This window comes from Abramis brama (genome assembly GCF_963993115.1).
Source record: "Abramis brama genome assembly, chromosome: 24".
Classification (NCBI taxonomy): Eukaryota; Metazoa; Chordata; class Actinopteri; order Cypriniformes; family Leuciscidae; genus Abramis; species Abramis brama.
Window position 1 is genome coordinate 25,608,899 of NC_139986.1, and position 14,508 is coordinate 25,623,406.

Here is a 14,508-nt window from a genome sequence, read left to right on the forward strand (position 1 = left end):
TGTCACATTTCACCTAATTTCCAGCAGCTTCCTGTTGAATATTCCATGTCTTCCTTCTCTCCTGTCTCACGCTCTCTGTGTTGATTCATGTCTCTCTTCAGACTCGAAGCAGAACGGTGACGCAGCCAGCGCCGCTCTAGCGAACGAGGACTGTCCAACAATCGATCAGGTTCTCAGCCCGGACGAGCGCAGCCCGGTGGGCCGAACAGAACGCTACCAGCAGGACAGAGCCTGCTTCCTCCTCAACACGCGAGAGTTTCGACCCACTGATGGGAACGTGCGGAAAGGTATGTTTAAATGCTTCGGCAAGCGAGTTACACACACATATTCACACAGTCTCGGCCCAATCCCAGCCTCTGTGCAAGATGTGTTAGATCTTAAAGATCCCTTTCTAACATAGTTTGCACACACAAGCATCCCCTAAAACCTGCCCATCTCACACACTCGTGTCCATCTCTCCAAAAATACAGATTACATAACCATAAACATCTCTGGGTGTTTTCACACTTGGGTGGTTTCACGAGGCTGAGAGCATTTATAATCATTTATTTATATAGCGCTTTTCACAATTCACATCATTTCAAAGAAATCTATCAATTTATAATCAATATAAACAATCAAGCCACTGAGATGATTAGCATATATCGCTTTACATGTGTACTTCATAATGTTGGATATGCTTATACTGTATATATAGAGCTGTGCAAGAGTTTAGTTGAAAGTTTGTGATAGAAATAATCAAGCAGTCGAGAATTGCAATTTAGTTTATGCATATGCATATGAACACACCAAATAAACTCTGACCTTTGAGCACTGGTCCAAGAACCATTCACTTTAAACCCACTGTACAGTTCGCTTATATCGTGCATTTTAATCAAAAAGCATGCCAGGATCACTTTATATTCTCATCTGTGTAGTCAAATACTTCAGCTGCTTTTTTTAAATACTTTTGCAAGCAGCAATTTACAAATCATAACTTTTATTTCAGAAAATTCTATTAGCAAATGCCCAACCAACCAACAATTCTTAAATGCACAAGCACTTTTGCACATTTCTGAAAGTTTGTTTGTTGAATCTACATTTGTGAATCATCAAGTGTGTGTGAATCGCTATGGAAAATGATTTTATTTCTCTGTATCTGTGTCATGTTTTACAGTAGAAATATCTAAACTTTCTTAAATCAAGAAACATTTATTTGAGAAGCAAAATTACGTCTGAAAAATATATGAAAAGTAAATGAGTTTATGTTTAAAACATGAGTGGGGTAAGAAAAAAAATCTTACCTCTTTGACAGATTTTTTTCTTTTTTTTTTAAACATAAACTGAGTTATACATTGCTGTTTGCAAATATATAAACTTTTTTGTTAATGTGTATAAGCTTACGCATTTGTGTATCATATTTGTCAACGCATTAATTTTGACACTATTTTAGCTCCATAGTTTAAGGTATGGCAGGACATGAGCAGCTTATGCTATTTTAATAAAATATTTTACATTTACATGTAATCATTTAGCAGTGAAGTCATCAAAGTGAGGAAATCATCACAGAAATGTAATATTATTCCACAGCAATTTTCAATAAATGAATTAGATTTAAATGTGAAGTGTGTCATTTCTGAGCCAATAGCGGCACCAAATGAAATATTGTCCAGCAAACATATAATCCCACTGTTAACTTTCACCAGTGGTTGAGTCAATCCTAGTCAATGAACACTAAAATGGGTCAAAATCAGATCCAACCCCTCATTTTAGGCCAGGAACAGTGTGAATACAGAGTGAACCAGGTTGTTTTTTGCTCCACTTCAAGGGATCTGAAGTTGGTTATTTTAGGATTCAAGTGTGAAAACATCCTTAAAAACACACTGACATCTGAAAAATCTCTCTTTTGACATTTTTCCTCTTCTCTTTTTTCTTTAATTTCTTTATTTTTATTTTTTATTATTTTATTTTTTCTAATTTTCCATAATAATGCACAATTTCTCCTCCGTTTCTTTCCTCACATTCACCATCCTCTTCTTTTTGCCGTCTATATTCCATTCTCTCAATTTCTTTTTTGCATTGCATTTTCCTTGGTCTTCATTTTCAGTGTCAAACCTTCTGTTACCTGTTCTGTCACCTCCAACAACCACATAAATCTCCTCTCCATCCACAAAAACGCACAACAAATGACACGAACAATGTCCGATCCATGCACGCACGATTCTCAGAACCCGATATATCCCTGGTTGCCGTTCCCTCAACACAACCCGACTCCATTTGGCACAGTTAGATTTAGGATATCAGCCGACGGCCACAAATCCTCCCATCACAGACGAATGGTATAAGCTGGAAGGATATTAATGCAAACTCCACCTTGGCATGGATCAAACCATAGTGATCAGAGGTAAAGACCAACCACAGAAATAGAAACATACAAACACATGCTCCGATAATTAATGATCTAGGATATTTAACACAATTACACACACATTTACACCTGCATGGGTGTTTCGTTGTTGACGGGTGTAATTTCTCGTGTTGATGTTGTGTTGTTGTCCTAACAAACTGTCATTAGTTTCATCTGTTAAAGGAAATGAATCTAATGTTGTATGATGTTACTGAATATGAGTTTAAGTTTGGGTTTCACACACTCTCTGACACATAGATTTGCTCTGGTATGTTTTTGCAGATTGGCCACCTCTTAAATTGCTGACTGTCCCACTCTGGACAGTCAATGCCAAAAATGTCTGTGCACTGGGGACAATTTATCACCCACTTTAACACTTGGCATGTAGAAACTCAGCACAAATACAATGAGATGACACAAATCTTACTGTAAAAGTGCATTTTTCTGACACTGTGTGTGTAGAGGACAGTAGACTAGCAATCAAATGTGTTTAATGGAATATTCCAGGTTTATTTTTAAAGAAATAAATACTTTTATTCAGCAACAACACAGTAAATTGACAGTAAAGACTATTTTAATGTCACAAAATATATCTAATTCAAATGAATGCTGTTTTTCTCACTTTCTTTTCATCTATTCATCCTGATAAAAAAAATTGGATACATTTTTTAAATGATAATAATCATAAATGTTTCTTGAGCATCAAATCATCATATCAGAATGATTTCTGAAGGATCATGTGACACTGAAGACTGGAGTAATGAAGCTGAATATTCAGCCTTGATCACAGGAATAAACTACATTTTAAAAGATATTCAAATAGAAAATAGTTATTATAAATTGTAATAATATTTCACAATATTTCTGTTTTTACTGTATTTTTGATCAATTAAATGCAGCCTTGGTGAGCGATTGACCAATCAGATTTGAGTATCACAGAAAGATGCATTGGTCATTTTATGGCACTAGTCTCAAGCCATCACATGTAATAATGTTTAAGTGTTTCATTCAATTTAATAGTTGCACTTTGTTGATTTGCTGTGCTGTTCATGTCTATGACTGTGAAAGAATCCAAATTATTAGGTTGAAAATAAGCTGGAATATTCCTTTAAAGATCATTTGAAATGTTGCATATACTGTATATATGTTCTCTGCGATGTTACAAAAGAAGAGAGCAGAAACCCAATCTTTACTCGGACGTATTCAGGTCTGTTACACTAACCTCACACTCTGTAATGAGAAAAACATGCATATGGGACAAAGTTGGACACTATAGAGTGATGTAACAAAGATTGTTTTCAATGTCATATGAGATCCACTGCAATTACAAATGGAACTGCACCTGCTGCAGTGTGTGTGTGTGTGTGTGTGTGTGTGTGTGTGTGTGTGTGTGTGTGTGTGTGTGTGTGTGTGTGTGTGTGTGTGTGTGTGTGTGTGTGTGTGTGTTCAGTGGGATCTCACACGCTCTGTATTGTCTTTTTCTTCAGGTTGTGTCATATCCCGCGTTTGTATGTTGGCTTCTTCATATATTCTCTCACTGTTCTACTGTCTCCCCCGTCCTCCTCCTCGCTGTGTGTGTGTGCGTGCGTTGTGTTTGTTGTGATGTGACGTCGCTTATTGTGTTTTCAATGTGTTTCCTCACTCTTCCGGTGACCTTTAACCCGCACGTGCGCACCAAGGCAACACGTAAAAACGCACACACATAGAAAAACGAACTCGAAGGTTGCCTGGGTGTTCGCTGTGCTGAGTCGAATCACCTCAGGGTTAAAGGTCAGGGGTCGATAGAGGTCAAGGTGAATTCAAATGAGCACGAGTTCTCGGTTCTGTGCCATGCTGCAAACACCACGCGGGCAACGTTCACTCAAAAACATATTTGGGCCTAAATTTAAGATTTATTTAAATATTTGAATTGCATATACATTTTTTACACACTGAGTTCCTATGCAATTTAAATACATAATCAAAAATTTAGCCTAAATATTTTTTGAGTGGATGATGTGGGAAAAAGCAAAGACGGATGGAGAGAAAGAGTGTTTATGTGTGGCACAGATTCCTATGAATCTGCTCATACGACCTCAACCTGCTTCAGTTCCTACTAGCGTATAGCCGGAATCTCCTACATGTGTGTGACAGTCTGTGTGTTAGCTCTTGTTTTTGAGGTGTGTGTGTGCTGTGTAACTGACGTCTGACTGACTGGTTGACAGACAGACACTGGGATATATGGACAGACTCACAGACAGACTGATGTAGAGCAGGTAAGAAGGAACCGCACGTGTTTTCCTGGGCTTGAGCAACACCTCGTCTTCTGGGACGCAGTCGCTCTATCACTTTTAACATCCAGAGACCCTATAGATGCAGAAATGACATTATGTTAAGACCAGTGACCAGTGTCTGTTGAGGATATGTATGTGTATGTGTGAGTTCTGTTATATGGCATCTTAGCTAAACTGCCAGGCTCTGTTTCAAAACCTAGTGAGCAAACATCTACATATAGAGCATATGGAGCTAGTTTCATTAATTACATATATTGCAATTGACATTAGAAATTAAAATCTCTCTCATATTCTCTGATTTAAGGGTGTCATATGATGAGGAATTGTAATAAAAAGATGAATTTTTATTTTTACATTTAAAAATAATCGTATTGCTCCATATTTATTTTTAAATTTTCATTTATGTAATATTTATTAATTTCAGTTTAACTTGATAGTCAGCGATCGCCATGAAATAAAGTCGTTTTTTAAATACAGTGAAAATCAACTAATTTATTTCGTTGCAAAAAAACATTTTGCAAAAACTACATTTTAGTAGTTTCGTGGTTTTTTTGGTCATTTTTGTTAGTTTTGTTTCTATTTAGCTTTGATTTATTTTTACTTCAACTTTAGTTTTAGTCATTTTAGTACTTTATTCCAAAACAACATTTCAAATTTTCATTCAAGTTTTATGTTTTTCATCTAATGTTTATATTTTATTTCAGATTTATTTCAATTAACAAAATGATTTTTAATCGTTTTAGACAATAATAACAACACTGGTTTGAAAATGTATAAAAGCATTATAAATAGCGAATTGCACACCAACATTTAATATTTGGGGTTATGGGTTTTTCAAATCACTAATTCTAGGTATAAAATAATGAAATAAGCATAGAAATAATTGATGAGAAAATAACTAAATAGTCGTGGCAAGCGCCCTAATTATGCGGCCTTGATAAGATACCTTGTTTTGGCCACAACATAAGATGGAATCAACATTTATGAAAAACACAATCCCATAATGCATTGTGATTTTCATCGAAAAAGACATGACATGGAAAATGGTTTCATGCATTTAAAATGCACTATTTCACCCATTATTTGAGTGTTATTTGTGCAACTGCTGACGTCAGTCCTCACTGGAATCAAGCATCCGTCGAGTCTCCCGGGCGCTTCGGCACTATTTGTGTGGTGTGTGAGTAACCATTAACACAGTTAGTGGCCATGGAGAGCATTTCAGATCAGTCACTTATGAGGTTCCATTTCAGCTAGGATGCTACCTTAGAAGCTAACAGACTATGTAGACAGCAAGGCAGCGCACTGGGGTTTGGAACAGAGCCATATAGTGCCTCGTTGAACGGACATTAGACTGTTAATTGGGTACGATACAGTGAGTGTAAACTGTGTGTGTGAGTCTGTGCCAATGGGAGTCGATTTAACATCTAAATATACTCCTGCCATCTGTGGAACCTATACAGACACACACATATTGCTCTGGGTGTTAAAGCGAACTCTTCCTGTGCAATATAATCCCTAAATGCTGTTCACTGTTCTTAGAGGAGTGTGTGTGTGTGTGTGTGTGTGTGTGTGTGGGTGCGCGCACCGACCTGCCCTGCTGTAATGCTGTTTGCATGAGGCTATTTGCTCAGAGTCAAAGTCAGTATCAGACAACTGAAGTCTCTGTGAAGGATCTCTGTAAGCCATTGTGAGTTCTCTTTCCCTCTCTGTGTGTCTCTCTCTCTTCTGTTGTCTTCCTCCATGTCCTGTTGTTTGTCTTATATGTTTATGGTCTTGTGTGTGTGTTGTTCAAACTGGTCAGTTTTCGTGTGTGTTCAACTGGTCAAAGTTCATCAGTGTGGGCCACACTCGCAAGCAAACATCAGTAGTTTCATTGCAGCAACTACAATAGTTTCATAAATGATGCATGTATTTTTATTCGAGACTAAAAGCAAATCTGATTTTAAAGGGGTCATATCATAATGAACCAAATATTCCTCAATCTTTTGAGATAAAACATTCATTATCAGCCTTATTGCTATTTATTGTTTTATATTTTAATGTTTTATTTTTTTATATTTTTATATTGATTGTAATATATTTTTAATATTCATAATTATTATTATTTAAAAAAAAAAACATTTTTAAGATTTTATTATTTTAAGATTTTTATTTTTATGAATCCAGCAAAGTTGCAAGTGCAACTGACAATCAGCGATCACCATGCATTAAAAAAAATATGTTAAAAAAAGGTTTATATATCATAATAAATCAAGTGTTCCTAACTTTAATATGAAGGTAATTTTTTTTAATTGCTCTATATTTGTTTATTTATTTATTGAATATGTAATACTGATTTTAATAAATCAAGCAAAATTGCAATTGAACTTGACAGTCAGAGATAATCATGCATTTTCATTGTATGTAAAAAAAAAAAAAACAACGTTTTTGCTGTTATACGTAATGACCCCTTTATGGATTTAATTATATTTTGTTATTGAAGCACTTTAAACTGTTTCAAGAAAGGTGTAAAGCGTGGGTGTCTTTCACATAACAGTCTTTCAGTTTATTGATATTTCCATTATACACACAAATTGTAGCCTAAAGTTGCATTACAAGTTCAAAGTTATAGTCTTTATGAAAGATGCCTTGAGCGGGACATTTTTCAAAACTAAACAGGTGTGCTCTAGTTCCGTCAAGGCAACAGCATGAAATCTCTTTTTTCTCCATTAAAACAGGGTCTCCATCAGGTCTATATTTAGTCTGTGTAGTGAAGCGGTTATGCATTACAGATAGACGTGTAAATATTTGCAATTCAATTGTGCAGTGCATCAGGAAATCTGAATAGTAGTCACAATTTGGTTCAATTCAATTGGTATGATTTGTTATTATTTTCAAAAATATACACGTTCGAATACTTTCGTGTCAGAATTAGATTTGGTGGATTTTATCAATTTAAATTGGATTTTTCATAAGAAATTAATAACACTGTAACATTAGCTATTATAGTAAGTATAATGAATTCTTACATTTTGGAATAAGTGCATTAAATTAACATTGTTAAATTAACGCATTTAGTCAAAGATCATTCATAAACTATATCACTGAACTCATTTCATATCATCACACACACTCACACAAACACACACACATTCCTTCCATGTCTATGTGTGTAGTTGTTAATGTTGCATGTGTGTGTTTGCAACTGTGCATTTCCTGTCTGCAAATATCACAACTTCTCATTTAGAAACCCATTTTTGATCTATACATTTAGTGTCATTGTTTACAGGCCTCCTATATATTGTCTAAAAACAAGCATCTCTGTTATTATTGTGCCATCTTGTTGTGCTAAAAGTTAACAAGTGGCACTGTTGAAGTTTAAGGACTAGTTTGATAACAGAACAGTATCAGCGCATGTGTTCTCCTGTTACAGCACATTCCAGCAGTGAGCGGCCGTCATGGTTGTGGTGTTCTGTGTTCTGGTCACAAGCCGATCGATAGAGCTTAATTGTGGGTAATGTGAGCTCTCTCTATTGCTAACAGTCCAGCGGTCGATATGCCGGAATACTGCCGGAACAGCCTGAGCTGGAATGAAGCTTTCACTGCACACATGTAGACCTAAACAACATAAATGACAGAAAACAGGACTGGGTATTGACACAAATTTCATAAGCTTGCAATTCGATTCAGGTCCCAATCTCGATTTGATATAATTTAATTAGCATACATATCATGGTACTGTAAATGAACAAAATAATTTCTATCAACTAATGTAAACTATAAGAAACCCTGTCATTTGGTATTGTAATATTAAATGTTAAGATTAACAACAGATTTGGATACAAACATTTAAATTGTACATAAGGTAGTTTTATGAGGATTACTTTGTAATGATATAATTATGTTTCTACTCAAACTCGTTGTTGAAATAACATTTAAAGATGGCTGTCATAACTTTTTAATGATGGATTTATACATACATAGATTAAATATTTAAGAAATGTTTAAGTAAAAATATAATGAATATGTAATTTAGTGCATATATAGCAAAATGCTCCTCTCTAGAGTATATCTAGCTAACGTTAACTTTATGGTCACTGAATGGCTTTACTGAGGTAGGCCTACATGTATGCTAACGTTGAGCTGTTGTTTACAAATTGTTTCATCGACGTCTTTCCGTCAATAAAACATTATTACTACAAGATTACATGAGCCATAATGCGGATTTTGGAAAGTTGTACTCTATCTTTCAACATAACTTCTGATGTTCGTGTTTATTTCGTGTTGTAAAGCTTAATAAAGCGGAAGAGATGATCAGTTCACGCGCGCTCCGCGCTGCCGCTTCACTTGAACTGAGATCTGTCACGTCACAATAAAGAGCGCCAAGACGGTATTTATTGTTTAAATTTCGCATTAACATTTACAGAGTTTGAAAGCTGAGCCTTTCGTGTGTTCAAGTCTTGTCGGAAAGATCGTATTGAAGGCACATGAACGCCACCACAAAGTCGTAAATACGAGTGGAAAGCTCAGGATTTTAATGCTGCCTTCACGTAGTTTCCTAACAAAATGGACATGAACGCCCTCTCACGTCAAAATTTTAATGCGATGTGCTCGTAATCATGACTTCAGAAGTGGGAAATAGGAAATGACCGATAGATAGTTGAGGCAGCATATTAGCAAATGCTTCATTAAAAATTAAAAAGGCACAAAGCTTATTGGGATTTTGTGGAAGGGAGGAGCGCTTCAAATAATGTGAAGAGTGTTAGTGAAGATGATTGATTAAGCCAAAATTTATATTTTCAACCCAGCCCTAACAAAAACACCCAGTAACCTCAATCACACCCACTATTGCCTCAACTTATCAGGGTGTCATCGTCATCATTCATCATCATCATTATCCAATAGCCTAACTGATGCTGTGGCATTTATTAAAGATTATAATTTTATTAGGGCATCTAAATGTGGTTTTGATATTTGCACAACCCCTTTTTTTTTTGTTCTTTCATGTCATTCACTCTCTTTTTAACTCTTTCCACTGTGTGACTAACACTCATCTCATCCTTCATTCGCCTCCAGGCCGTCAGTGCAGCACCAGAGTTTCTAATGCGTGACCATGGGTAGGTACATCAACTGTTTTAAATTGTTCTGTACATGTTCAAACAGGAAACACTTCTTTATGAGGTTTTCCTGGTTCACAGTAGGTATGCAAATCTTGTAGCACTCATACTGAGAGATCTGAACATGGTAATATTATAAAATATTACATGTACATGATAAGAAATATAATATAAACTATAACGCACTTACATTAGCATGAGAGGTATCAAAGCTGTTGTGGGTATTTAACATGGTAAATGTGTTGGAATCATAGCGTTTATTCTATTTTGTGTTACATTGCATTATTTAGTGCAATATAGGCATTAATATGCTGTACTTTAAGTATATAATGTAGCAAGAATATGCTATATAAACCATTTCAGGTATTAATAGGCATATTTTAGTAGATATGCACACTTAAAGACAACATGAGATGTCAACACATTATACTTCGATAATGTATAACATAACTTTTGGAACATCTGGATTTGTTTGAATCATGGATATATATATAATGACCAGGTATATTTATTAATACAGTAAATGAGGTCCATTTTAATTTCATGTTGTCTTCAATATTTTTGATATATGCATTTTTGATTGGTCAGCCCATTCATTTTTTTCACTGTGCTGTCACACGAACTTCCTGTTGTTTTAGTGGCGCTACATTCTCTCACACACCGAGTATCCATCAGTCCCATTAAATATATTCACTCTTCCTGTCTTATTCCACCCTCACTAATGCGCTCTGTCTCCTGAGGAATCCTTTAAAAGCTCTTACTGGGCAAACATAATAAAAAGGGCGTGTGGCTGTATGAACCGATGTTGACCAGGCAGACGGGTAAAGCAATCCAGTTGTTTTTGTTGTTCTGTTGTTCAGGCCAGCAGATAAAGTAGCGGTTGTGTCGTACTGTGGTAGCGATGTGTGTGTGCTGTACTGTATTATAAACACAGGCTGTTCTGTATGTGCAAGTCGTTGTTTTTTGCGATGGTTCCTAAGTCCGTCTGTGTTCGCCGTCAGGCCTCCTGGTGCATCCGTCGAATCAGGGTTTTTTTTTATTTATTTTTTTTAATGTAATTTGTTGCATTGAACAGTTTGTAATTTTACATAAGAATGATGCAACATTTTACAGAAGATAGGCTTTACAAACTATTTGCGCAGAAATTTATTGCATATCGTTGACTCTAGTTTTTGTGTGCTTGTTGTTTAATTGTGAATTTGTGCACATTTATGTGGCAAAGAAAAATATGTGTGTGTGATTCAGGTAAACCCTACATTATGGGGACAAAATGTCCCCACAAAGATGGCAATATCTGAAATCCTTGTCCTTGTGGGGACATTTTTTGCTTTCCACAAGGAAAACAGCTTATAAATCATACTACGTGATGTTTTTGAAGTAAAAATACAGAAAGTTTTCTGTGATGGATAGGTTTAGTGGTAGGGTTAGTGTAAGAGAATGTACAGTTGTACAGTATAAAAATCATTTTGTCTAAGGAAAGTCCCCAAAAAACGTGTGTGTGTGTGTGTGTGTGAATTTTATATCAGACCTGACTCAGCACATTTGTGTCTGAATGCATTTGTGTGTGTGTGTGTCCAAGCTGTTGTCCTAATTTCAGAGGAAAGTTGTCTTTCTTTTTTTTTTCCTTATCGTCCTTGTTTTTCTTCCAGAGTATTTTTCTGTGATCAACGTGCAGCAAACTTTTCCCACATTCACCTCTTCCTCTCCCAAACAAACACGCATATAGGGAGAAAGCGGGAGAGAGACAAATAAATCTGAAATGTGGGTGGAAGGTCGCTGCTAGTCACTTCACTTAAATGTTTGGTCACTAAAGCCTGACTACTAATCTCACAAAAGCTCAATGTAACACTCATAAGTCTGATTTTCTTTTTTATTACTATGTCAAAAGATGGAATTATAATGCACTAAATGTATGAAATAAATGTCATGAATGTAATTTATATCGAAATTACCGTAATTCAGAGTTTCTGGGGAGCTTTATGTAGATACATTACTGTTTTTGCTTATTTTATTTTAGCTGACAACTTTAAGGTAGGCGTTATATATTTAAAAAAAACGTACTATTAGTTGCTTTATATTTTGCAAGATTTTTTTGTTGTTGCGTATTTTCATGTCATCAGCAAAGCCATAAATGTAGGCATTTTATGATTGTTAAGATGTGAATTGCATAGATTCTGTGTTGTCATCTTGTGATTACGGTAATTCCGACAACATGAATGCAGTGGAAGTGTTATGAATTTTTTTTTTTGTCATGATTATATTATACAAATGCAGGCTTTATGACCTTTCAGTCAAGTGAAGTATAATAGGATGTTCAGGAGGTTGTCAAAGAAACCCGCCAGCGGTCCACAAGAGCATATCTGTGCACTAACTCAACTGTAGTGTATTAATAGCTTCTTAGGGTGATATTTAATATTAGTACAGAAACACTTGGTTGAGAATTACTTCACCTCAGTGAGTAACATTTAGTCTGCTCCAAAACCTAGTGAGTCGCCTAGACATACCTTCTGTATATAATGATTTTTAGATCTTGAGCTTTGGAAAGGCACTATATATCAATGAATGAATGATTGAATGAATGAATGAACGTTTATTTATTCCCAAAAACTATCTATATATTTTTGACCTTGAGCCTTTATAAATTAAATATTTGTATTTGTTTGTTTGTTTAATACTAAAAGGTATCTATATATTTTGACCTAGAGCTTTGGAAATGCACCATATAAATTAAATATATATATATATTACCAAAATGTGTCAATATATTTTTGACCTTGAGCCTTGAAAAGGCACTATATAGAATCATTTATTTGTTTGTTTGTTTGTTTAATACCAAAATGTATCAATATATTTTTGACCTAGAGCATTGTAAAGGCACCATATAAATTAAATTATTATTATTATTTTTTATTTTATTTTTTAAATGCATCAATACAAAATAAATAATTTAATTTATATGGTGCCTTTCCAAAGCTGTAGGTCAAAAATATATATATATATTTATTAGCTAAATGTGTCAATATATTTTTGACCTTGAGTAAAATTAATTAAATTAAATTAAATTAAATTAATTAATTTATTTATTCATTTATTTAAAAATGCATCAATACAAAGTCCATAAAATATATTTTTATTTGTTTCCAAAATGCGTCAATATATTTTTGACCTTGAGCCTTTAAAAGGCGCTATATAGAATTTGTTTTATTATTATTATTTGTTTGTTTTTTTATACCAGAATGTATCAATATATTTTTGACCTGGAGCTTCGGAAAGGCACTATATAAATTATTCATTCATTCATTACAAAACAAAACAAAACAAAACAAAACAAAACAAAAAATTAATACAAAATTAATTAAAAAAAATACTTTATTCAAAATTTGTCTGTGCTTTGTTATTGCTTATTAAGAGTGTCATGTCATAACCTTAGCAGTTCACCAGGTTTTGGAGCAAAGTAATAAAAAAAAATTCAAAACCCACTAACAACACTTTATACTGTTTTTTAGGTTTATAAATGTGTTGAAATGTCTCACAATGGCTCCCGTGGTTTCTTCAACAATCTCCAACAGTCTGGCCGAGAAAGGCACTTCAGCTTCTGTCTTATGTGTTGTCTAGTCTTACTCTACACTGCACTGGTTAACTGAAACACTTCATCGCAAATCCCAACTTTACCACAACTTAGTGGCAAACAATCCAGCCAGTGTTTTCTTCAACCAGTGGGAATGTGTGGACGTTTATCTGTGGAGTATTTGGTTCTGGGAAACTGTGTTTATATGTTGTGGAATTTTTAGTAAACCAATGTATGATGATTTTCATAACTCTCATTTTCCTGTTTTGTCCTGTCTTGTCCTGTGTATGTCTGTCTGTCTTTTACCTGTATCTTCACGTTTGTTCCACTTTATATCTACGTTTAAATTTTACACTCATGTTTCTTTTTCTTTTGTTCCTTTCCCAATAATTCATTTTCTGTCGGCTACATTCTCACTCAAACCGATATATTAACCGAACATGTAACGCCCAATGACAATCCACCCCATCGCTCATGCTGTTCAATCGAAAAACACGCATTTTAAATTGATTCAACCTGTCACTAACGTGGGCAAACAATCTGGCAGCCACTGGTTACGAGAAATCTCGCAGCCTGAACAACATATCAGGAATGGCGGGGTCGTCCCTGCGTTTGACCCCCATCACCAGCACGCCCTTTGACCCTTACGAGGCCCCGGGACCCCTCCGTCGCTGCCGCTCACCCATTCCCTCCATTTTGTAGCAGAAAAAGCGGAAAGAGTGACAGAAAGACTCAGGAAAGGAGGAGAGAAAGGCAGGACAGCCTCATACTCACATTCACAGCAATAACAATGACTGATCGTGAGCGTGTCGGTAGAGACACGGTTTGTGAATGATCACGGGTCGTGTTCGTGTTTGAACTGGACTTGGCAGGTTAAGCGGGTCAATAACTGTGCGAATGGAGCAAATGCTTTGTTTTTCCCCATGCTTCACAATAGTCTTAGAGGGAATGATTTTGATGCTCAAGGAATATAGATTAATGCATTTTCATTTCAGATGCACTCACTACCCTTGCTTTGTGTTCAAAAACCTTCCATTTCCCTCAAACTCTGAATTAAGATTCATATTACTGTGAATAAATGTAATTCTGGACTGTAGAAAACTCACCAGAATTTTGAATGCAAGAATAATGTACATATGCAATCATTACTCTGAATAGAAACGTTCATAGGGGTTAAAAAATGAA

At 35.2% G+C, this 14,508-nt stretch overlaps 1 protein-coding gene across 2 annotated transcripts in view; it reads left to right on the forward strand.

Annotated features, from left to right (window-relative positions):
- Positions 1-14,508, forward strand: part of kcnc3b (potassium voltage-gated channel, Shaw-related subfamily, member 3b) — a 55,471-nt gene that overhangs the window by 34,019 nt on the left and 6,944 nt on the right. The window contains exons 4-5 of one of the 2 annotated variants that reach the window (XM_084102298.1): positions 102-287; positions 13,871-14,160. In XM_084102298.1, the coding sequence (XP_083958424.1) occupies positions 102-287; positions 13,871-14,025 (341 nt within the window). In that variant the 3' untranslated portion in view covers positions 14,026-14,160. Of the gene's footprint in view, positions 1-101; positions 288-13,870; positions 14,161-14,508 lie in introns of those variants that run through there. The other variant, XM_084102299.1, reaches the window with a different exon arrangement.